Source organism: Branchiostoma belcheri, unplaced genomic scaffold (assembly GCF_001625305.1).
Source record: "Branchiostoma belcheri isolate BF01 breed outbred unplaced genomic scaffold, Haploidv18h27 scaffold49, whole genome shotgun sequence".
NCBI classification, from domain to species: Eukaryota; Metazoa; Chordata; class Leptocardii; order Amphioxiformes; family Branchiostomatidae; genus Branchiostoma; species Branchiostoma belcheri.
Window position 1 is genome coordinate 448,460 of NW_017804120.1, and position 20,569 is coordinate 469,028.

A 20,569-nucleotide genomic window follows, 5' to 3' on the forward strand; every position below is an offset into this window, starting at 1 on the left:
TTAAACTAATGTATCTTGGTATGATGACGAAAATGCTACGGGAGATAATACTAACTCCGTGGTCTTGCCTGTCTGTTTTACGTTGCATTTTACGCTATTTGGGGTTATAGCTTTTTTCATGTTATGCCATGGGTTGACATGGTTCGAGTTTGAAAACGTTCCTGCTCTGTTGATAGAAGCTACAGTTTGTGTGTTAGTACGCGTTGGTTGAGTAGTACGTACTGGGGTGTTTTTGAGAATAGACTGAGGCGGCGGGAAAAATTTCAACAGGTCGTCTTCGTCGTCATCGTCAGACGATAGAGACGACAGGCTGTCACGTGATCGGAAATTGGGGTTTCCCATGCCGGTAAACACGGGCGACAGACGACTGTCGGTCAGGATGGTGGACTGCGTTCTCCCGCCAAAAGTCGTCGTCCTGTTACAGTCGTCCGACATCATGTCGTATGCAGATAAATCCGAGTCGGAGAGGTCGTAGTAGTAGTCGTCCCAGGCTCCCTCGCTTCGGTACAAGTCGTACAAGTCCCGGTCGCCCTTGCGCGGGTAACCGTTGGCGTCCAACGACATCGTGAACAAACCGTCCGCGTATTTGAGATCCTCAGCGATGGCGTTGCCTTGCTCTTGGATGTACCGCAGCGTTCTATTGGGTGTTGCGGTAACAGGAGAACTCATCGCTGCTTCCCTGGTACATGATAGGCTACTCGTGTCCGAAGAGGAAGTAGATGATATTTTAGCACTTCCTTTCCCATCATGCCGCTGGGTTAGCACGTCTCTTGACTGCGCATGCGTTAGAACTGACCTCTGACCCCCAGGAAACATGGCGGCCATTTTGTTCGTAGATTCTTTGTTGGTCTCGACGCTGTCCTCGCGCTGTACAGTAGATGCTGATTCAAACCCGCTATCTGGATTCACTTGGGCGACTAGGTTAAGCAGTTTATCCTTCGCTGATGCCACTCTCTCTTGCAAAGCCTTGATATTGGTTTCCTTCTATTGATGCATGGATAGAAAATAATCTTAGAATTTGCAGAAATAATAACGATGAAATATAACAAGCTTAAACTATTAGGCCACACCGGCTTAATTTTATGAATGACATCCTCTGAAGACCCCCAAACAAGTGCGCGCTGGCGAATAAAAAAAATTCCGGCAAAAAAATAAACATGCTAGTTAACCACAGGAAAACAAAGCTGGTATTGTGAATTTGAGGCAGTACATAGCGACGTATACGACAGGCCGGCACATGCTGGCTTTTTGCGGAATTTACGAGTCGGCACTGTACATATGTATAATGTACTAAGCTCTTGAGTCGTGGAGCTTCGGTAGCCTGGGCATTGGTGTCATCCTCCAGAGTTACCACCGGCTCCGCACTGTCGCTAACTACCATGGATTACCCAGGCCTAGAGCCAGGCCAGAGCCTCGGAGGACGTGATCTTTTTTTTTTGAGAACAGGCGAAAATCAATGCGCGCGTGGATGTCATCCATAAAATTAAGTCGATGTGGCCTTATTGAAAACTTTGAAATATTCTTTTCAGGAGGAAGTATCAATTTATCTGTCTTTTCTAATATCTAAAAGATGTCGCTGCAAATGGAACCCCATTTCAGTACCAAGGCCAGGGTCCATACATGCAGAATGTAGCGTTTCTGAATGACAACAAAAAAGCATAAAATAGTCTTCTGTATCTCCAGTTGGACATTATTTCCAGACCACTATGTAATAGATAACTTTTGCGTCTTGCTAGATGGAATTCGAGCATAGGAGAGCTTTGCACAAGGAGAAAAAATCCTAAGAAATGCCATTACCTCTTTCAAGAGATTTCTAAGTGTGCGGTTCTCTTCAAGTAACTTCGCCATCTCAGTGTCAAGTATCAGTGACGTCCTACTGGCTCTTTTCGATGACAACGCGTCCTCTTTCGCTCCCGTTGCTAGGTTACCGTCGGCGCCATCTTTGCTGTGGTTGCAGTGGTTTGCCTGGCCGCTAGGAGTCTCTGGTGCTGGATTAGGCGGGCTGTTACATTGGTGACTTGATTTGTTGAGAAACTGAGGTGATCCTAAACTCTTCAAACTTTTGTTGTTTGTCCATTCCTTCCACAGTTTTACCTGCACAAAAAAGGGAATCCGGTGTTAACTCATGAGGTTTTTTTACCTCATTGTCTCTGTATGCACCTAGTATAATATTAGTATTTCATAGTTTTTTAAAAGTCGACTCAAACATATGTAAGATTTTCCTTTCTGCTATCCTATGTTTCATGAATTCATTCTGTCAGTCTGTCGTTTTTTACTTTCATTCGTATATTCTGTTTATGTTTCTTTAAGTATCCATTGCAGTGTCTGCCTAAACATGGCATTATACGACTCTCTAGCCTTACATCTTTCATTTCTTCTTTTATTTCTCTTTTCTTCCGTTATTTTAATCTTTTCCTCTTTATCCATCTCTTTCCCACCCTCCCTAGCCATCCAATACGTCACGTGGGGTCGTGTGGCGCAAAGGCAGCGTGCGTGCTGGACTCGGAACCAAGAGGTCCCGGGTTCGAGTCCTGACATACCACCGATCTTGTGCCCTTGGGAAAGGCACTTAACACGACTTTCCCCACTAAACTCAAGTGAAAATGAGTATTGTCTGTCCTGTATTTGTTTCTATGTGTGGAACACAACACCAGCAACAGCTGCCTGTGTCCCACATGTATTCTACTGTTGCAATTTCAATAAATGAAATCAAATACGTCACGTGACATACCTTAGGCAAAAACAGCAGACACAAGGTCACGGTCGTACACCCGACCAACACCCCTGCCACGCATGCGTACACCGCGTCAGGCCATTGGTCCAGGTGAAAGGTCAGGGGCGTGGCAATCCCGACAAGCACCACGCAGCAGTAGATACTCAGGATGATGGCCTTGGCGTCGTTCATGGCGGGAAAGTTGACCCCCCGCGTTGCCCAGGACAGGTAGGTTCCGTACAGGAGCAGAAGACCTTTTATATAGTACACAATTTAATTATAGTAAACGCATGACGACAAGGCCGGATCTCATAGCTTGTTAACGTTAGACCGCAACATCTGTTATGTAATAATATGTTTATCTGAAGTGTAACCGACACTGTTAACTGTTACCTGTTCCGAATTGTTTATGTTCTTGTTGTGAGGGCTAGCCCTTTATAATAGCCTCCGGCTAGTTGGACAGTCCTGGCTGTAAACATATGTCTTATTCAGCCTAATAAATCAAATCAAATCAAACCTTTTAGAATGTAAAATACTGAGATCCAGACTTCAGTGTTGTCCGAGTAACATCTCTGTACCCAGATGACGTTTGTTGTCGCTACGCTATCCGACACTGTGTCCAACGTCTGCAAATAATAATAATTTTGAGTTTTCAAGATCGGAAATATTAGAAATTATATGGAAAGCGCATCTAATATAACAGCCAACGATGAAAGGCCTCTCACGTTAAACAACACGACGGCGCTATTGGTGAAACAGTGTGATTCGTTGGCATGAGTCAGGTGGCTAGAACGGACACTGTGGTTGGCTGGATGCATCAGGTAAACAACATAGCTGCCCCCATGAACGGATTGTGAAAACAAAACATGGCAACCCTGAATACGTAACCCATAAGCTGGCAATGTGCATCTTTATCAATTATAAACACTAGTCAAGAGTACATGACGGAGTCACAAATGCTGCACTTCCTCTTCACTACGCTAGGTGTCCCCACTACACGGTACTCACCTTTCTTACTGGGACTCCTACAGTTTCCCATTTCAGAGGGTCCAGACCAAACCAGAGCCCGAGTATGAGGACGTCAACTAGCAGGATCACTGCCACGGTTGCGAAGAGCTTGTCGTCCCGAATGACCTTGAAGAAAACAAAATTGTTTGTTTGTTTCTTCAGCATACATCTTGGATAGGTTAGAAACATAAGTCATTCTTTAGAGGTACAGTATACAATCGAACCCACATTGAATATTCACAGTATAAAAGATACTTTTTTATACTCTTCTATTATTCAAAGCGAGTCTACTATCCCAGAGAAATATAATGTCCTGATTGACATACAAAATATACACTTCTGGTTCCCTTAGCCAATTCAGCCCTAATTGACATTATTTACGACCCCCCTGTAACAGATATTGTGAGCCTTCTGTGACACCCTGTTATGAGTAAGTCGTAAAGCCTTGAGGTCCAAAATCAACATGACAGACTTGGAATGAATACTGTTATTTCAAAGGTGTATTTCACGTACTTGACGTTTTAATGGTTAAAGGCACCCGAAGCAATTTCAGGGTAGCAAAACTGATTTTTTTTCTGGTCATTCTTGTATTTAATGTAGTAAAATGAATCCCATAGCATACTGTATCTATGAGGCGAAAATGCGATGTTGCTGACGGAAAACGGTTGCATGGTTCTAATTGTTTATTGGGTGGTACCCAAAAATAAAGAGACGCCTCACGTAGCTTGTTTATGGGCTATTTTAAATGTTTCAAGTATGAAATGATGAGAAAAATGTTGTAAGGCCACACCGACCTAATTCTATGGATGACATCCTCTGAAGACCCCCAAACTAGTGCGCGCTGGCGAATAAAAAAAAAATTCCGGCCAAAAATAAAAATGCTCCTTAACCACAGGAATACAAAGCTGGTATTGTGAATTTGCGACGTACATAGCGATGTATACGAAAAGCCGGCACCTGACCTGACTTTTTGCGGAATGTATGAATCGGTACTGTACGTATGTACTGAGGTCTTGAGTCGTGGAGCTTCGTTAGCCAAGGCCTGGGTGCCCGGCTCCGTGTTGTCGCTAACTACCAGGACTACCAGGCCAGGCCAGAGACCAGTGGACGTGATCTTTTTTTTTTGTTTTTGTTTGTTTTTTTTGAGAACAGGAGAAAATCAATGCGCGCGCGGATGTCATCCATAAAATTAAGCGTGGCCTAAGATATATCGAACATATTTTCTCTTTCAGAGTACTGGTATTTTTGTTCGTTTTGCCGCCCTGAAATTGCATTCGATGCCTTTAAAAGCAGTCATTACCTAAATTGTACCCTTTCAAGCAAAGTCATGGACACGGTCAAATTTGACCTATACGAAAGTATGTTCTCTTTCCGAACCGTTAACAAGACTGAATGTAGTCCACGGTTGGCGTCTTACCACAACACGTCGTTTGTCAACGGTCGGTATTTTGAAATGTAACGTAACCGAACCTGACGCTATGTTTACTAACGGTAGGCTGAGGGTAAACAATTGAACGGGTGCCGCGCGTGGTCTTTGACAAGTTGAAAAATATTGGCGATGAACGAGAGGCATCCGAATAGCGTGCTAGTGTCTGACTTGAAGGCACTTTCATTCAAAATTTTACCGTTAACAATTTTGTCCGTGCCTTGTTTCACTCCAAGCGGGATATTATAAGATAAAAACAAAATTTTAATTAGAAATCAAAGAAATGAAAAACTATGAAATTTGACAATGTCAATAAATAAACCTGTTTTCATGCAGACGCAAGTAAAATTCTTGTAAGTTTTAAAAATTATAGAATATATTGGAAAACAGTGTATATGTGCAACAAGAACGCAGAGTACCCTTACTAAACTAACCGCATCCAAACGTTGAGACACGGTACCGACAATTTAAAGAAAGGTGCAAAGTGCTTTGTCAACACGTGTGCATGCAGTTTTGTCACACTCTTTTCTATACAAAGCTTCGTCCCAAAAACTGATTTCACTCTCGCCTTTTTTGTACTGACCAGATGAAAAGAAGTCACGCTCCCACAGACTTCAAACGACAGAAAAGTATGCAAAACATTTTGTTTGTCCGTCCTAAACCTCTCGCCTTGTCACGAGATCCTTTTTTCTCGCAAAAATCAAAGTTTTGCCCGTGTAATTTGCATATTCGGGACGGTTTAGAGCGCCGGTGTTAAGAGATGTAGCGGACATACCATACGCTTCGCTGTTGAGCTGCGAAATATTCTGTAGACTCGCCAAGTCTTACTGAAGAGAGAACCGTAAACAAGGGTGAAGCCGACCACCACACAGCACGTCCTGACCTGGGAAGGAGACCACACATGACGTCAGCATAACATTCTCGTTCCACGATCAGTCACAAAAATCGTCTGAAGTTCACAATTTTTGCATGTTTACACCAACAAGATGCTCCCGTTTTCTAATAATAAGCTTGTGAGCTCATTTTAATCTTTTTCATCTTTTACTGAGTCATTTGCTCCCTTTTTCTCTTACCTGACAAAGGTGCAGTAGGGCTCTATCCGAACTTCCCACCAAAGAACGGTCCAGGCCAAACAAGATGGCGGCGCCGTAAAGTAACAAACTCCCGCCAATTATCAGGTTGTTCAAGTTCGGACTTGACATCTTTATGAGTCTGAATAGATGAAATAATATTTTGTAACAATAAATGAAATAGCAGCAGTGCAGTTTCATACTTAGATGTTTTCAAAACGTGTATATGGCGAAGTGGTAGGTCAGAAGAAATAAACAAACACATAAACAAACAATAAACAAGTGTATTTACCGCTGCTGCCGAAGTTTGACATTGAAAACCAAGATGGCGATTGCCAGGACGATTCCCATCATGGCGAAGGAACATACCACTCCAAACAGCGCGGGGGTGATGGTCCGCACATCCACATGCTGTACCTGCAGTTAAATCAATCAATCAATCAATCAATCAATCAATCAATCAAATAGTCAGCTAACTAGCCAATTGATCAATAAACTAGCAAACAATGAGATAACTAACCAGTAAACTGGCCATCTAACAAATAAATAGTCAACATTTAATGGTTAATAGACGTACCAAGAAAGTAAGCTAAGCTACTAACCAACCAACCAACTAACCAACCAACTAACCAACCAACCAGCCAACCAACCAACCAACCAACCAACCAATCAATCCATCTATCTAAAATTCCCGATGATGTCTTCAAATTTGTACATTACGTTTACCAACGCAGAAGGAAAATCTATTGTTTTTTGCTCCGTTTCTTCTTCTTTTCTCCAAACAAATAAGGTAGGTCAATGACCTGGACTAGGTGGCTGTCACCATGGTAACTGGTGTTGTATTACACTATGTAGCAAGTTTGAGGGGATGGTCACTATATATATTATGAATGTGTTTAAGTAAGAATAAACAGAGCAGTAGTTTTTTATGCTTGTGTAGGGGAACATTATGTGTTTCCTTTGCAAATATTACCTTTCTAGTTTCAAAGACTAAATTCTACAGACTACACGTGCGGAACCACCACACATCTGCTTGAAGATAAAAACATGGCGGCTCCGCCATTTTGTATCCAGGGTGATATTTATACACCTGTGTAAAGTATGCCGAACAAACACCGTGCCTCCTTGGAAAACTGTCCGAGTGTTTATTGCTCTGTGGAGGGCGCCTTGTGTCAACAAAATAGTTCCAAACGATACACGTCTCCAAGTGTCAGTCAGGGACGGCTTACCGCAGGGGTTTTATATTAATCCGCGATAAGACTTTACAAGATAAGCGTATTGACTACAGTTTCCTCTCAATATCCCAAAACAATCATTCATTTTTATCTCCTTTTTTTGTGACAAAAACTGGCTTTGGCATCTGTCAATCATCCCTTTGCCACTTATAATACGTAAAATTAAAAATCAACGCCCTCTTGAGGTGATCTTAACTAATTCTGGGATGATATTAAAAATATGTTTGTAGTATGTGTGTACATCAATATAATTTTGCAGCCGTATGATGTTAGCAACTTAATTTTCTCATGCTAAATATTTCGATTATATCATTGGAACAAATGCTTCGATTCAAAAAGGGTCAGTTTGAGGGCTGGACTGTTACTGGACTATAATTGTCAATTTCGTTTTCCTTTAATGAAATTTTACAAATTTATATGTTGATTTTTTAATCATAGCAATGCAGTATTTTAGAAAATAACACCTGCTTGATTTTAATGGTTGATTTCAATGTTTTCTTTGATGAAATTGTACAAAATCATGTTGATTTTGTAATCATAATCATTCTCTTTTTAGATAATAGCACCTAATTCTGGGGCTGAGTTCTCACTTAAGCAAGTGTATGTCACATACATGTATATACGTGTTATGTAATATATTTTTCTATTTTTCTATTGCTATCGCATCGCCTACTAAACAAACTTACAGAAGCCAACGCGGAGTTGCAGCAGTTTACTTTCCGATTACACTAGATAAACGCCATTCTGATATTAAACTGCCTGACCTCATTGATTTGACGCCTGATAAAGAATTTTTTTCACCAGCTTGTCTTGTACCAAGAGAGGTACATAGGCCAAATGGGTAGAGTACTAGTAGTGTTCGCCTTGCAGTTCTGTATCTGTATAGCCGGTATAACCGCCTTTCGGCGTAACACACCAGCTTCTGTATCTGTATAGCCGGTATAACCACCTTTCGGCGTAACACACCAGCTTCTGTATCTGTAAAGCCGGTATAACCGCCTTTCGGCGTAACACACCAGCTTCTGTATCTGTATAGCCGGTATAACAGCCTTTCGGCGTAACACACCAGCTTCGCAGGCACGCGGCGCGGCGGCAGCTGGCTATATCACACCGATAGACTTGTTACACCTAACCCTTGAACTTCTAACTCTAGACATTGTTTAAAGCTATCTAATGACAATGCCCCTACTGTACTTGGTGACAGTGAGTTCCACTCTGCGATAGTTCTAGGAAAGAGTATGGGAGTTAAACACACACCACTACCAGTGGACTGGCCCCCTGCTGTAGTGATTGCACTACTGTGTGGCCCAAGAGCTATTGAACCTGAGATGGGCGCCGCCTATGGACCACCTGGTGCGGAAAAGATTTTTAATTTAATTTCCTGTATCTATAGAGCTACGATGTTGTTCCACAGGATGTTTTGTTGCGTTCTTTTAAATTAAATTGCCCTGTTGACTGTTAGTGTTTACGTCCAACACAAATCTTATTGTATCCATGTTTGTGTGAAAGACTCTCATCTAAGTTTCATCAACAAGAGATAACAAACTGTCCTTTTCTTTTCTTTTTCTTTATTCACATATGCTTCATATTTGCTGACGTAAAAAAACATTGCTTTACAATTAATTGAAGACAGGTTTGGAATAAAGATTGGAGATACCAGAATTTTTAGTATTATAGCATCATTTTCTTTAAAAATCCAGGTCACAAAATATTTTATTTTGATAGAGAATTTGGTAAATTTCAAACAAGAAAAACAATAACGAAGATTGCAGTGTACAAGAAATTGGTAAAAACTAGTTTCCAACGGTTGAGCTAATTTTAGCTCCACTGAGCTTGCTCAAGACTAAAACACGTAAATACAAATGAATGGTAGGTACACTCTAACATTGTCAGTACTGTTCCTTGTCGTATCGTGCCGTTGCCTTGGCAACGAAAAGTATCGTCTGAAATTTTTCGCGCGCTTCCACTTGAACTCAGCACATGTGTACAAGCTTTAGTCAAGTAGCACTTCAGAACAACATGTGCTCTTGACACAGAATAAACTCTTTGTGTGTGTAAAACGCTGTGACAAGCGTTTTGTGGTGAACGCAGGTATTGAGTATTTGTTTATGTTAATAACGTATTCAAATCAGGACCTCATTTGCATAATTTCTGCAGAAAAGCTAGAATGGCCTTTTTTTTGTTAAGGGGGGCCTATAAATATTCTGGATGAGAAAATGTGGAATTTGCCGCCATTCTTAACAAATGTAACACATTTTTCGACACCAGTTCATTTCATACTCAAAGCGTTTGAAATAGCACCAAAAACAAGCCACGTGACGCATCTCTTTTGTTTTGGGTACCAACTATAAATAGCTAGACCCTACAATACAAAACAAGCAACCATTTTTCGTAAGCTTTGTTTGTTTACAGATCTGTAAAGATGTGGAACGCATTACCGAGTGAAGTTAAGACTACTGTATTAGCAGCTGATGAGAGGCAGTTCAGGAAAATGACACGTCAGCTTTATGGAACTTAAAGGCTTACCCTGACAATATTGTATATATTCGAAGCAATTTAGTAACTCACAAGTTTTATTGTTGATTTTAGTCATAATTAGTTAAATGACCTCTGGCCTCAACCTCAATTATTTTAATGTGTAATTGCAATGATTGTATGTATTCAGTGCTTGTATTTTATGTGTTGTACTGTTGTATTTTATGTGTTGTACTGTTAACGAGCCCTGGAAGATTAGCCCCTCATGGGGCTAAAGGGCATCTCAATAAATCAAATCAAAATCAAATCAAGCAGCATCGCATTTTTACCTCACAGATATCAGTATGCTATGATAGGATTGATTAAACTTACTACATTAAAAATTGACCAGAAAATTGACTACATTAAAAGATTGACTTTTTAAAAGCATTGGATGCCTTTAAACTTGCCTGCATTTCATCAAGTCACCAAATCGATATTTAAAAGACAGGACTATCGGAGATATGTCTAAAGCATACAGTCATATCGGCAAATAGTTCCATCTAGTTCAAGTTTAAAAGACAAGATAATTTGTCAAAAGTCGATGTCTAATGTATCATTATGACGTCCAACACGAAAACGTAATATATCATATTTTGAAATGGAGTATATGTTTTAATACAGTATACAAAACTGCTACGAAATTTACGGAAGAAATACCGTTACAGTACAGCAATGCATTTATTGAATTTGATCAGTTATTAAACTTCACATAAGGACTTTGGTTGGTGGACAAATTGTGTGGTCTGCACAGTGCCAATGTCGTTGTCTAGTATTATTGTATATATACATGAATTACGACTTCGAATGTATGTTTTATTATCTAGATATCGATCTTACAGTATCTTATTTTATATCATGTACAAGTATGTGAAAATGGCCCAGTAGGTTTTCAATGGCTACATTTCAATAGATTAATACCCATAATCCCTTGCATTGTGATTGACAGTTCTACAAACGACGGAAAACTACAAACGTCTTGAACTACGGACGTCCTCAATGTGTTTTTTTTAAGCGTTTCGGAGCAAATCTTTTCAATTTGGAGCGTTCACATCGCAGAAATAAAACGGTTTGATGAATCCTGAAACATTTTGATGCTAAAACCGAATCATTTTTTGAGTGTGAATGGGGCCTGGAGCCTCCTCAATGTGGTATATTTTGGAATCGTTTTGGAGTAAATCTATTCGGTTTGGAGCGTTCACACCGCAGAAATGAAACGGTTTGATGAATTTTGAAACGTTTTGATGCTCAAACCGAATCAGTTTCTTGAGTGTGAAGGGGGCCCAATTGAACCTCCTTGAGGTGGTTTATTTTGGAATCGTTTTGGAGAAAATCTATCCGATTTGGACCGTTCACACTGCAAAAATGAAACGGTTTGATGAAATCTGAAACGTTTTGATGCTCAAACCGAATTATTTTTTGAGTGTGAATGGGGCCCTCAATGTGGTTTATTTTGGAATCGTTTTGGAGTAAATCTATTCGATTTGAAGCGGTCCCACTGAAAAAAATTGACCCGGTTTGATGATTTCTAAAACGTTTCGATGCTCAAACCGATTCACTGTTTTAGTGTAAACTGGGTCCATGTACATTTTCCTACATTTCTACTGTCTAACTGACCCAGACACTCTTAATCCATGTCGTGAGGACAGGGCGAGCGAGATAATAAAATCATTCAGACTTCATTAACTTCTCAACGACGTAAATTGCCACCGACATCTTTTCGGGCTTCAAAAGGTTTCCGCTCAATTGCCCATGACTTGCTCTCCCTATTTTTTTGCAAACCGCGCAATAAAAGGGTCATAAAATATTAAGCCTGACTATCTTAGATAAGGACGAGTCACGGTTTTGAATAGAAAAGGCAATGAATTATTCTGTGACAGCTGGCTAGGGAGTTGTGTTAGATAAGATAAGGTAAGTGTATGTCAAATACAGTCAAATACAGTCTATCCGATAGTGCTACTGTGTATCTGCTACTTAATGGATCACCTTTACTTTCATCTAAAGTCAACTCTCAAATACTCATTATTACACTGCCTGAAACTAAACGATTTAACAACTGATTTATACTTCTGTATTCATTTATAATATCTTAAAAGCTAAACTCTGTTCTCTTGTTACCTTGACGATACCCATGTTTTGTGATGTAATTTTTATTTTATGTCCAGTGGTGACGTTAATATATATATTAAGCATTTCGCTTGAGTGCTTCACCACTATGTATTGTATTTTTGCATGTTGAAATTAAAAAAAATTACAGTCAACCTTAGCGTACCATTTTAACGTACTTGGTTGAAAGAAGGAACAATCTACTATGTGAAAGACTTCCGTAAACCACGTTGCATATTGACACAAAGAATTCGTATGCGTTTGTGTAAGTGTATTTTCACGTGGCATGGGTGTTTAAGTGAATGTGTGTGTGTGTGTTGTATGCATGTGTGTGTGTGTGTATGTGTTTGCATGTGTGTGTATCTGTGTTTAACGTCTGTATGTGTGTTCATTTATGCATGTATATGTATGTATGTATGTATGTATGTGCGTGTATGTATGTATGTGTGTGTGTGTGTGTCTGTGTGCATATGTATCTGTGTGTATGTGTGTGTGTGTGTGTGTGTGTGTGTGTGTCTCTGTGTGTATTTGTGAGAGCGTATACACATGTATATGTGTGTATGTACGTGTGCGTCTCTGTGTGTGTATATATGCTTGTGTGTGTCTGTATGTGTGTCGGAGTGTACGTATATGTGTGTATGTGTATGTGTGTTGTATATCTGTGTGTGCATATGCGTGCACAGTTTGATTATACATAAAATTACGCCAACAGTTTAACCTCCCTTCCCCTAGATTCCTTCTGCCCTGCCCCCTGACCCCACCGCCCTAACCTGACCCCTTGCCCCCTGACACGTGCTTGCCCCATACAGGACAGATGTGATTGCACCCTCCCTCCTGACCCTTATAACCCTCCACAGCTTTGTAAAACCGACCCCTAATGCTGGGTGCAACTGTCCGTTTACACAGCTATTATTCTACGGGTCAGCACGTCACCTCAAAAGCACCTGCAACTCTAGATTAAATCCGTAAACCCAACTACCAAACGTAAAATCTTTAAGAAAGCCAGTGTGAAATCTTAAAGACTGTGTCAATTTGATACAAGAAGCGTGATATTCTTGAATGTATAGTCTAAGTTTAGCAGCATTTATAGAATTAGAAATGGGCTGCCTATATAGCTTTTAGACAACACATTCAGCCCCCTTGACACTAATTATAATTTCACGGTAGTAGAGCAAGCCCTAGAAAGCCAGCCATGCAAATAAACACAGCCCCTACCCCGATCTCTCAGTGCCTTAGAATGTTCACGGGCCACTTGGAAAGGTACGGAAACTTTAGCATTCCAGTAAAAATTTGAAAGGTTTTGAGTGTGATTGCATTTTTCTCAAAAGTGGGAGGGGGGTAAAAATTGAAAACTCACACTGTGTTTTCTGTCGTCACTTGGAATTTAAATTTAGCTACGGGAACTTCTGCATTCAAGTAAAAATCTGAAAGGTTTTGAGTGTGATTGCAAAAAGGGAGGGGGTAATAGTAAGAAACTGAAAACGCACGCTGTGTATTCTAATATAATTCGACTGATTTGGAGTTTGAAAACATGCAGACATACACGTGCGTTGTTGACGATTTATCCATAGATACCCGTGTATGTGCGACCCTCAGAAATCCCTTCAAAAACAAATTGGGCGCCAAATCGCAAGATTAAACAGCCAAAAGACATCAAAAGCTCCTCTTATCAGGCAACTTGTCAGCGAATATTGCGTCTATTCAGTAATTAATACACTCCAAATCCCTGTGTCGCCAAATGACGGTGCGAAAATAACAGATAGCGAGTTGATAAATTGCTAGGGTGTTCACCGACATACTTCCTCCCGTATTTGGTCTCTCTGGTGTCTTGAAAAACATTTTTCAAAACAGGAAACAAAAAAAAAATGCCATACGCTGGGCAGATGTGTTCCTCTTTCTTTACGTGTGGCTGTATTCCTCTGAGTCGTAGGGTCTTTCATGACAACCGATTTCTCAAAAGCGTTTGCCCGAGGGTCAAAAAGGGCACGCCGAAACAACGCACGCACGTTTTGACCTTACACAAAGTACGATAACCCCTTGCCTCTTCGATTCAACCAAACATTTAACCGGCCAAGCGTAGAGGCGGTCTTTGGACAATGGTGCCACCTGGATTTTAAAAAATAAACAAGAGTACGACCTATGTGTAGGTTACTCACCCCCTTTTGCCAACATTACGACTCCATGCACCATAACTTGGTAACGGCACAGCACATAGGAATTCTTTCCAAGTAAAATACACAGAAGGACCACATATGAAACAGCTGGAAATAATCAATCTAAAAGCAGTCGCCTACTTTCTTGTTCGTGAGAGACTTAAATGTTAACTTCAAGAAAGTGCGCTAGTAAAATGCACGAATTCTTGCATTATTAACTAGGTTATTTTACGACATTGTCTTGCTATGTGTACCACAATTCCCAAAAGATTTTCTGGTAGTAAGAGTTACATACACCAGAAATATTGGGTAAAAAGGGGACAACATCAACTATAAGAAAAAATGCTAAAAAAAAACGTTACATGGACATTCTATCGTCAAATATAAAACCGTTACTTTTTTGTAGAGTAAGTCAACTAACTCTAGTTTTTATCCGCGAATGTTTATTTTTTATCGTCTGGTTTAGGAGGCGATTACGGTTTGTAATACCAGCTTGTGTGATAATCCAGAAACGATTACACGCTAGATTAACACGGTTTAATCCATTAATCCCCAATACGGACTGCCACTGAGCCGTGATGGCTACATATGGGTATCCCCCGATATCCTAGTTGTGTACGTACAAATATACTAAGATACGGTTCAGATACGACGTCTATCAGTTACGTGTATAAAGGTGGAAGATTCAAACGGGAAATACCGTTACAATTTAGCTACTGCAGTATATAATATAGAAAGCTTATTGCCTGGAAATATTAAAAAAAGCAACGTATTTTCAACACCTAGTGTAGAGAGGCTCATATAGGGTCCTTGAGCTTCAGAAATTGTAAAGTAGTTCTAACGTATCCCGATAAATATAACTGTACGCAGAACCCCTAAATGAGCCAAATGTACATTCTCATGAAAGAAAACCACACGAAAATCTTTAAATTTCTAATAACGTAGTCTTTATAATGCCCACTTCGGTAACAAATTGATTTTGACAAATAGAAATAAAGAACTATGACCCCAATATCAGAACGATTACATTATATAACTTTACCCTTCAACATTTACTAAAGGTTCAAATCAATAAAAAGAAAATCCTACAAACAAAGAGATTATAGATCAAACCTACCTCAGACTCGTTCCTCAGGTGGTCTTGTTCCATAGCTCTCGTTCCCCGCGGGCAATTTCAAGTTTCTGTCAAATTGTCGTCTGATTTTCTCTCACACAGTTCCCGCCTTTTTTTAGCTCAGTTGCTTGGGTCCTGGCCTGGAATTCTACGTGGTTAGCTAGCTATGCACCAGCCCTCGTTGGATTAAAGGATTTCCTCAGTTATTATGGTACAAGACTGAGACGATAGCTGAAAAGACTGATTTTTGGAGGGAAAAAATCCGACTAACAGTCCATTTCGCTGATTCAGTCGCCAAAAATGCGTTTGAGAAGACCCGAATGTCTGTTCTGTACACGGAAAAAACCCGACTTCAACCGCGGTAATGATTGACGTTTCCCTCAGACGATATCCGACCGTCCGTTGCACGCCTGAGCTACTCGTGTGGCGTTCTGTGGTGCTGACTAACTCGGACGTCCACATCGGAGACATTCGGCCCTCGTCGGCAAGACATCGGGAAAATTCGGCACGATTCGGTCATCTTCGTGTGGCCTATCGACTAACAAAGTCACCGAGCTGTGGAGAACAGAAAGAAAAATTCATGTTTCATTTAATTGATAAAAATTGATTTCCAATGTCTCTAACAGATAGCTGATTTGGGTTAAGATAAACATGAGAGAAAATGTGTTTAGAACGTTATGTATACACCTATTTTTATCTATTGGTCACTACATTTGCCGTTCTATTCAAAGTGCATGTTCAAACAAAATAACAAGTTTGCCACCAGACAATCGCTATTCAAAACTAGTAGTCAAGCGGCCTTTGCGAAAATCACTTGACCCAAACTGGGGGCTAGCTTGTCCACACATTATTTTGAAAAGCCCCAACGGACTTTAAATAAAGGCAGCGGGATGTTTGTGTAACGCCGATTCGGAGCTGAATGCCGTAGATTGCCATTTACGCCAAATGTAAGTGGTCAGTGCCACGCTTCCATGGCTCGATATTCGCCGGCAAAACATTCGGGATGAATGGGGGTTGACAAGGTAAACACGTGGAACAAAAGCGCTTAAAGTACGGGCGGTACGATTGGCTGGTGGTGTATGGGGGTAGTGTGTTGGGGAAGGTAAGGAGCATGGCCTGAAATGTTGGGGGACGTTTCATTAATTACTAGACAATGGTGGAAATCGCAAACAGATGAACTTGTGATTGTGACTTTGTGTATGTGTGTCTACCTGTGTGTGTGCGTGTGTGTGCGTTGTGTGTGTGTTTGTGTGTGCTACTGTGTATTTGTGTATGTATGTGTGTGTGTGTGTGTGTGTGTGTGTGTGTGTGTGTGTGTATGTGTGTGTGTTTGTGTCTGTGTGTGTGTGTTTATGTGCTACTGTGTATTTGTGTATATGTGTGCGTGTGTGTATGTGTGTGTGTGTTTGTGTGCTACTGTGTATTTGTGTATATGTGTTTGCGTGTTGTGTGTGAATAATGTGTGTGTGTGTGTATGTGCTACTATGTATCAGTGTGTATGTGTGCGTGTGTGTATGCCACTGTGTATATGTGTCTATATGTGTGCATGTGTTTGTGTGTATGTGTTTCTGTGTCGTGTGTGAACGTGTGTGTGTGAGAGAGAGAGAGAAAGGGAGGGACACAGAGAGAGAGAGAGAGAGATAGTGACAGAAACAGAGAGAGAGGAAGACCGAAAAATGCTTCTAAACAAAAGAACTCAGCGCAATACATAGTTAAGCTTTAAGATATTGCTTCTTGGACACTCAACATACACATTATGATTCTTGCAAAAAATTGTTATAGATTTTATAAAGTATGCATATTCATAAACATTTTTTTCTAACAATGGCACCTATATGACTTTCACTGTTCCATATTTCCTTTTCTTTGGACAAAAATATGTGTGTTTATTTTTACACCCAGCTTGTACGCCGTGCCTAATTTCAATCCATCTATAGCTGTCAACAGATGTATAAAAGAGTGGTCGAGATTTAGGGCAAGTTGAGATTAGTGGCTAGGAAGTGTATAGAAAAAGACAGGGCATATGATCGCTATCTACCAACCTGAATAACATCATATGCCATACTTGCCTGCCATCAATCAATCAATCAATCAATTAATTAAACTTCCAACCAACCAACCAATAAATAAATAAATTATGAACCTTACTGAAGACGCATTGTTAACGGCATCCATTGCAATTTCAGAGAGGCAAAACAAAGAAAGAGGATGAGGAAATTTGTCGTTTTTTGACATTTACTGTCATTTCTTAGCACTTTTCGGCGTCATTTAATGTTTAATAGCCCCAAAAACAAGCCACGTGAGGGTCTCTTTATTTTTGGGTACCACCCATAAATAGCTAGAACCAGCCTATGATACAAACCAAGCAAACGTTTTCCGTCAGCGACATCACATATTTGCCTCACAGATATCGGCATGCTAGGGGATAAGTTAAATTCAACTTTCTACATTAAAAGAATGGACAGAAAATTGACTTTAAAAATCCATCTTTGCTGCCCTGAAATTGCATTGGATGCCTTTAAGGCTTTCATAGGCAAAACAATTCGAAAATCTGTACTCCAAAATTTTGTACCATCATTTCTATTGACGGAACTTCAACGGAACTACTTATTTTGATCTCCCGTCTTGGTTCTTATCAACGTCCGGCACTCTTTTTCATTTCCTTCCGTTTGCCGGGATAAGTTGAGCTAGAAGAACGGAACTTTGCAGTTAAAAGGCAGCTCTGGTGAAACCAAAGAGGGGAACCTCGAGCCTCACAGTATTAGACTGAACTTTTTTTACCTCCATGACATGTCATGGAGGTATCATGGTGTCATTCTGTCCGTCTGTTGGTCAACAAAATAACTCAAGAACAGCTGGACGGATTGGTTTCAAACTTGGTGCGTTGGTAGGGTGTGGCAAAAACTAGAAATAATTAGATTTTGGGCCCCCTAGTGGCTTCCCTTGGTACTGCAGCGCAACGTCAGGTTTTGATATCTCGCCATCTGGACATGCTAGGGTCATGAATTTTGGTCCGGTTTTGATATCTCGCGATCTGGACATGCTCGGGTCATGAATTTTGCAAATGAGCAGGATTGTAAATGTAGGCCATCTACAGCTGGTCATCACTATATATAAGATTTACGAAAGCGCTAAACATGTCATGGAGGTATGAGATCGCCGAACTCTAGTTTATTCGTGATTATTATCCCAAAAATAACGTAAAAGACGTCATTTGCTAAGAGAGGGACAGAGGGAGGGAGGGAGAGAGAGAGAGAGTGAGAGAGAGAGAGAGAGAGAGAGAGAGAGAGAGAGAGAGAATAAAAGAATAAATACTTGGTACTAGGTCCGGCTACTGGTAATTTCATGTAGTGACGTTACAAACATACACAGACCTGCCTAAAACTTCACAAAACTTAATGCCGTTGCTTTTATTATTGTGTACCAAATAACGGTAATTACTAAGCATTTTTAAGAACCACATAGCTTGTTACAACCGTTTGCGCCCTTTGACATTAAAATATTGCCCCTTCAACAAAGCCTCAATGCCATCACGTAATATGACCAACCCCTAAGCTAAACATGCCAGTGTCAAGTACATACATTTGTGTCAATCTCAACAAAAGATATACGTTGTTGGAAAAGACTAGTAGCCACGAAGAAAACTAGACATTCATTGCGACTACAATGCACCGAGACAATGATGTTAACAACTAAACTGCCTCCGAAAATCAGAAAAATAATTTCGTACTGTACTGTAAAGCCTACACTAGGCCTTCCTACGGGGGTACCTATCATAGAATTCGACAAAAAGGGAAGTATTAATACTTGGCCAGGAGAGTCAAATGAACTCTACGGTGGCCAAACTCTCTTGGCCAAGTATTCTTCCTTCTAGCTACTATCAAAAAAATTCCTCAGATAATTTGGCTAAATTTGACTGATTTTGAACCCGCGTTGTTAGTCCTGTACAGTAAAGTAGAGATTATCTATACCGTGAAAAATGAATTATCACAAATATACACATGTAAGATTCAAATCTGGTAACAATTTTCAGTCCACAGTGATAGAAAAACAAAGAACCATTGTTATTATAATGCAGACTGTAAAATAGTGTAAAGAAGAGCCAAAACTCACCAAAAAAAGTGTCTCGTCTATCCACCTTTTTGAAGTGAGACAACTTTTAATAACTGTGGGCGTCACTGGGAGAATGCCATACGGGTTATTCCATTTCTTGTAAATTTAGGGAGGGATTGAAAATTTTTAGTCCTTCTCTGTCAAGTTTAATCTAGTTGATTCAACATTCAAATTCCTCTTTCTGATTTCTGCATTTCTGTGCCTTTGTAATTATGTTTACAACTTTTTTTGCTTAAATTAAATCAGTATTCACACGTTTTTTCTGAGTTTAGAAATAAGTACAAGTTCTTACCCGCATACGAAATGGTACAGTCCATACACATGGTCACCAATGTCACCTTGAGAGCGACCTATTCTTGACAAGTCCCACCACAGGAAATAGCTGTTATAAAACAATGTGGTCTCTCATGTTATTCTTGTCTCTGACGTCATAACGGTCATGGTTTCAAGATGGCGGCCCAAAATGGCGGCATTGAAGGTCAAACACCGTGACTTTTTCTTTCAAACACCCTGCTTGAGAAAACTATACCCTGTATGCAAACACTTAGAATAGCCTTCTTCATAAAACTACAGATGGATACCAAGAAATCCTTGACGTCAAGGGATTTTCTTTAAGAAAGCAACGGAAATACGGACCGTGTGTTTGAGAAATTTTGAAGTCTTTGAGGTGTTGTGTCAGAGTGGTGTATTATCCACTAAAATCCCACTCAAGTAGTCGCAAGTGTAAAGGAAAATCTACTTAGTTGTAATGACTTAACCTTTGAGTTTTAAAACATTCTTACCGAGTTTACAAAACTTAATACCAAATAAATGTTACGAGGCAAAAGAGGGGCTTTCTGAGTAGGTGCCACTGTAAAAATACAGTAGAATATTGTGTACAAGTAGCTAGTTGAATTTGTGTATGTATAGTGATATTGTGTATAATAATAATTTTCACGCCAATGCAATGTTCACGTATACATATGAATACACAATACAAAAAAAACTAAAATAATTTTGTACTAGTGTTATACTAGTGTTATACTAAGATAATTCTTTAACGGTGTCAAATTTTCTATCGTGGTATTGTTCAAAATGATATCCACCCAATGCAATGTTTACTTATACATGATATAAA

General features: G+C 40.1%; 1 protein-coding gene across 1 annotated transcript; it reads right to left on the reverse strand.

The window, feature by feature from the left end:
- LOC109479540 lies at positions 1-15,898 on the reverse strand. The gene is made up of 9 exons (XM_019781522.1): positions 15,343-15,898; positions 6,510-6,634; positions 6,221-6,359; positions 5,923-6,030; positions 3,722-3,847; positions 3,231-3,339; positions 2,732-2,967; positions 1,798-2,094; positions 1-984 (listed from the first exon to the last, which is right to left on the reverse strand). Exons 1-9 carry the CDS (start codon positions 15,373-15,375, stop codon positions 1-3), a joined length of 2,157 nt encoding a protein of 718 aa, XP_019637081.1. The 5' UTR covers positions 15,376-15,898.
- Between the last annotated feature and the right edge of the window lie 4,671 nt (positions 15,899-20,569).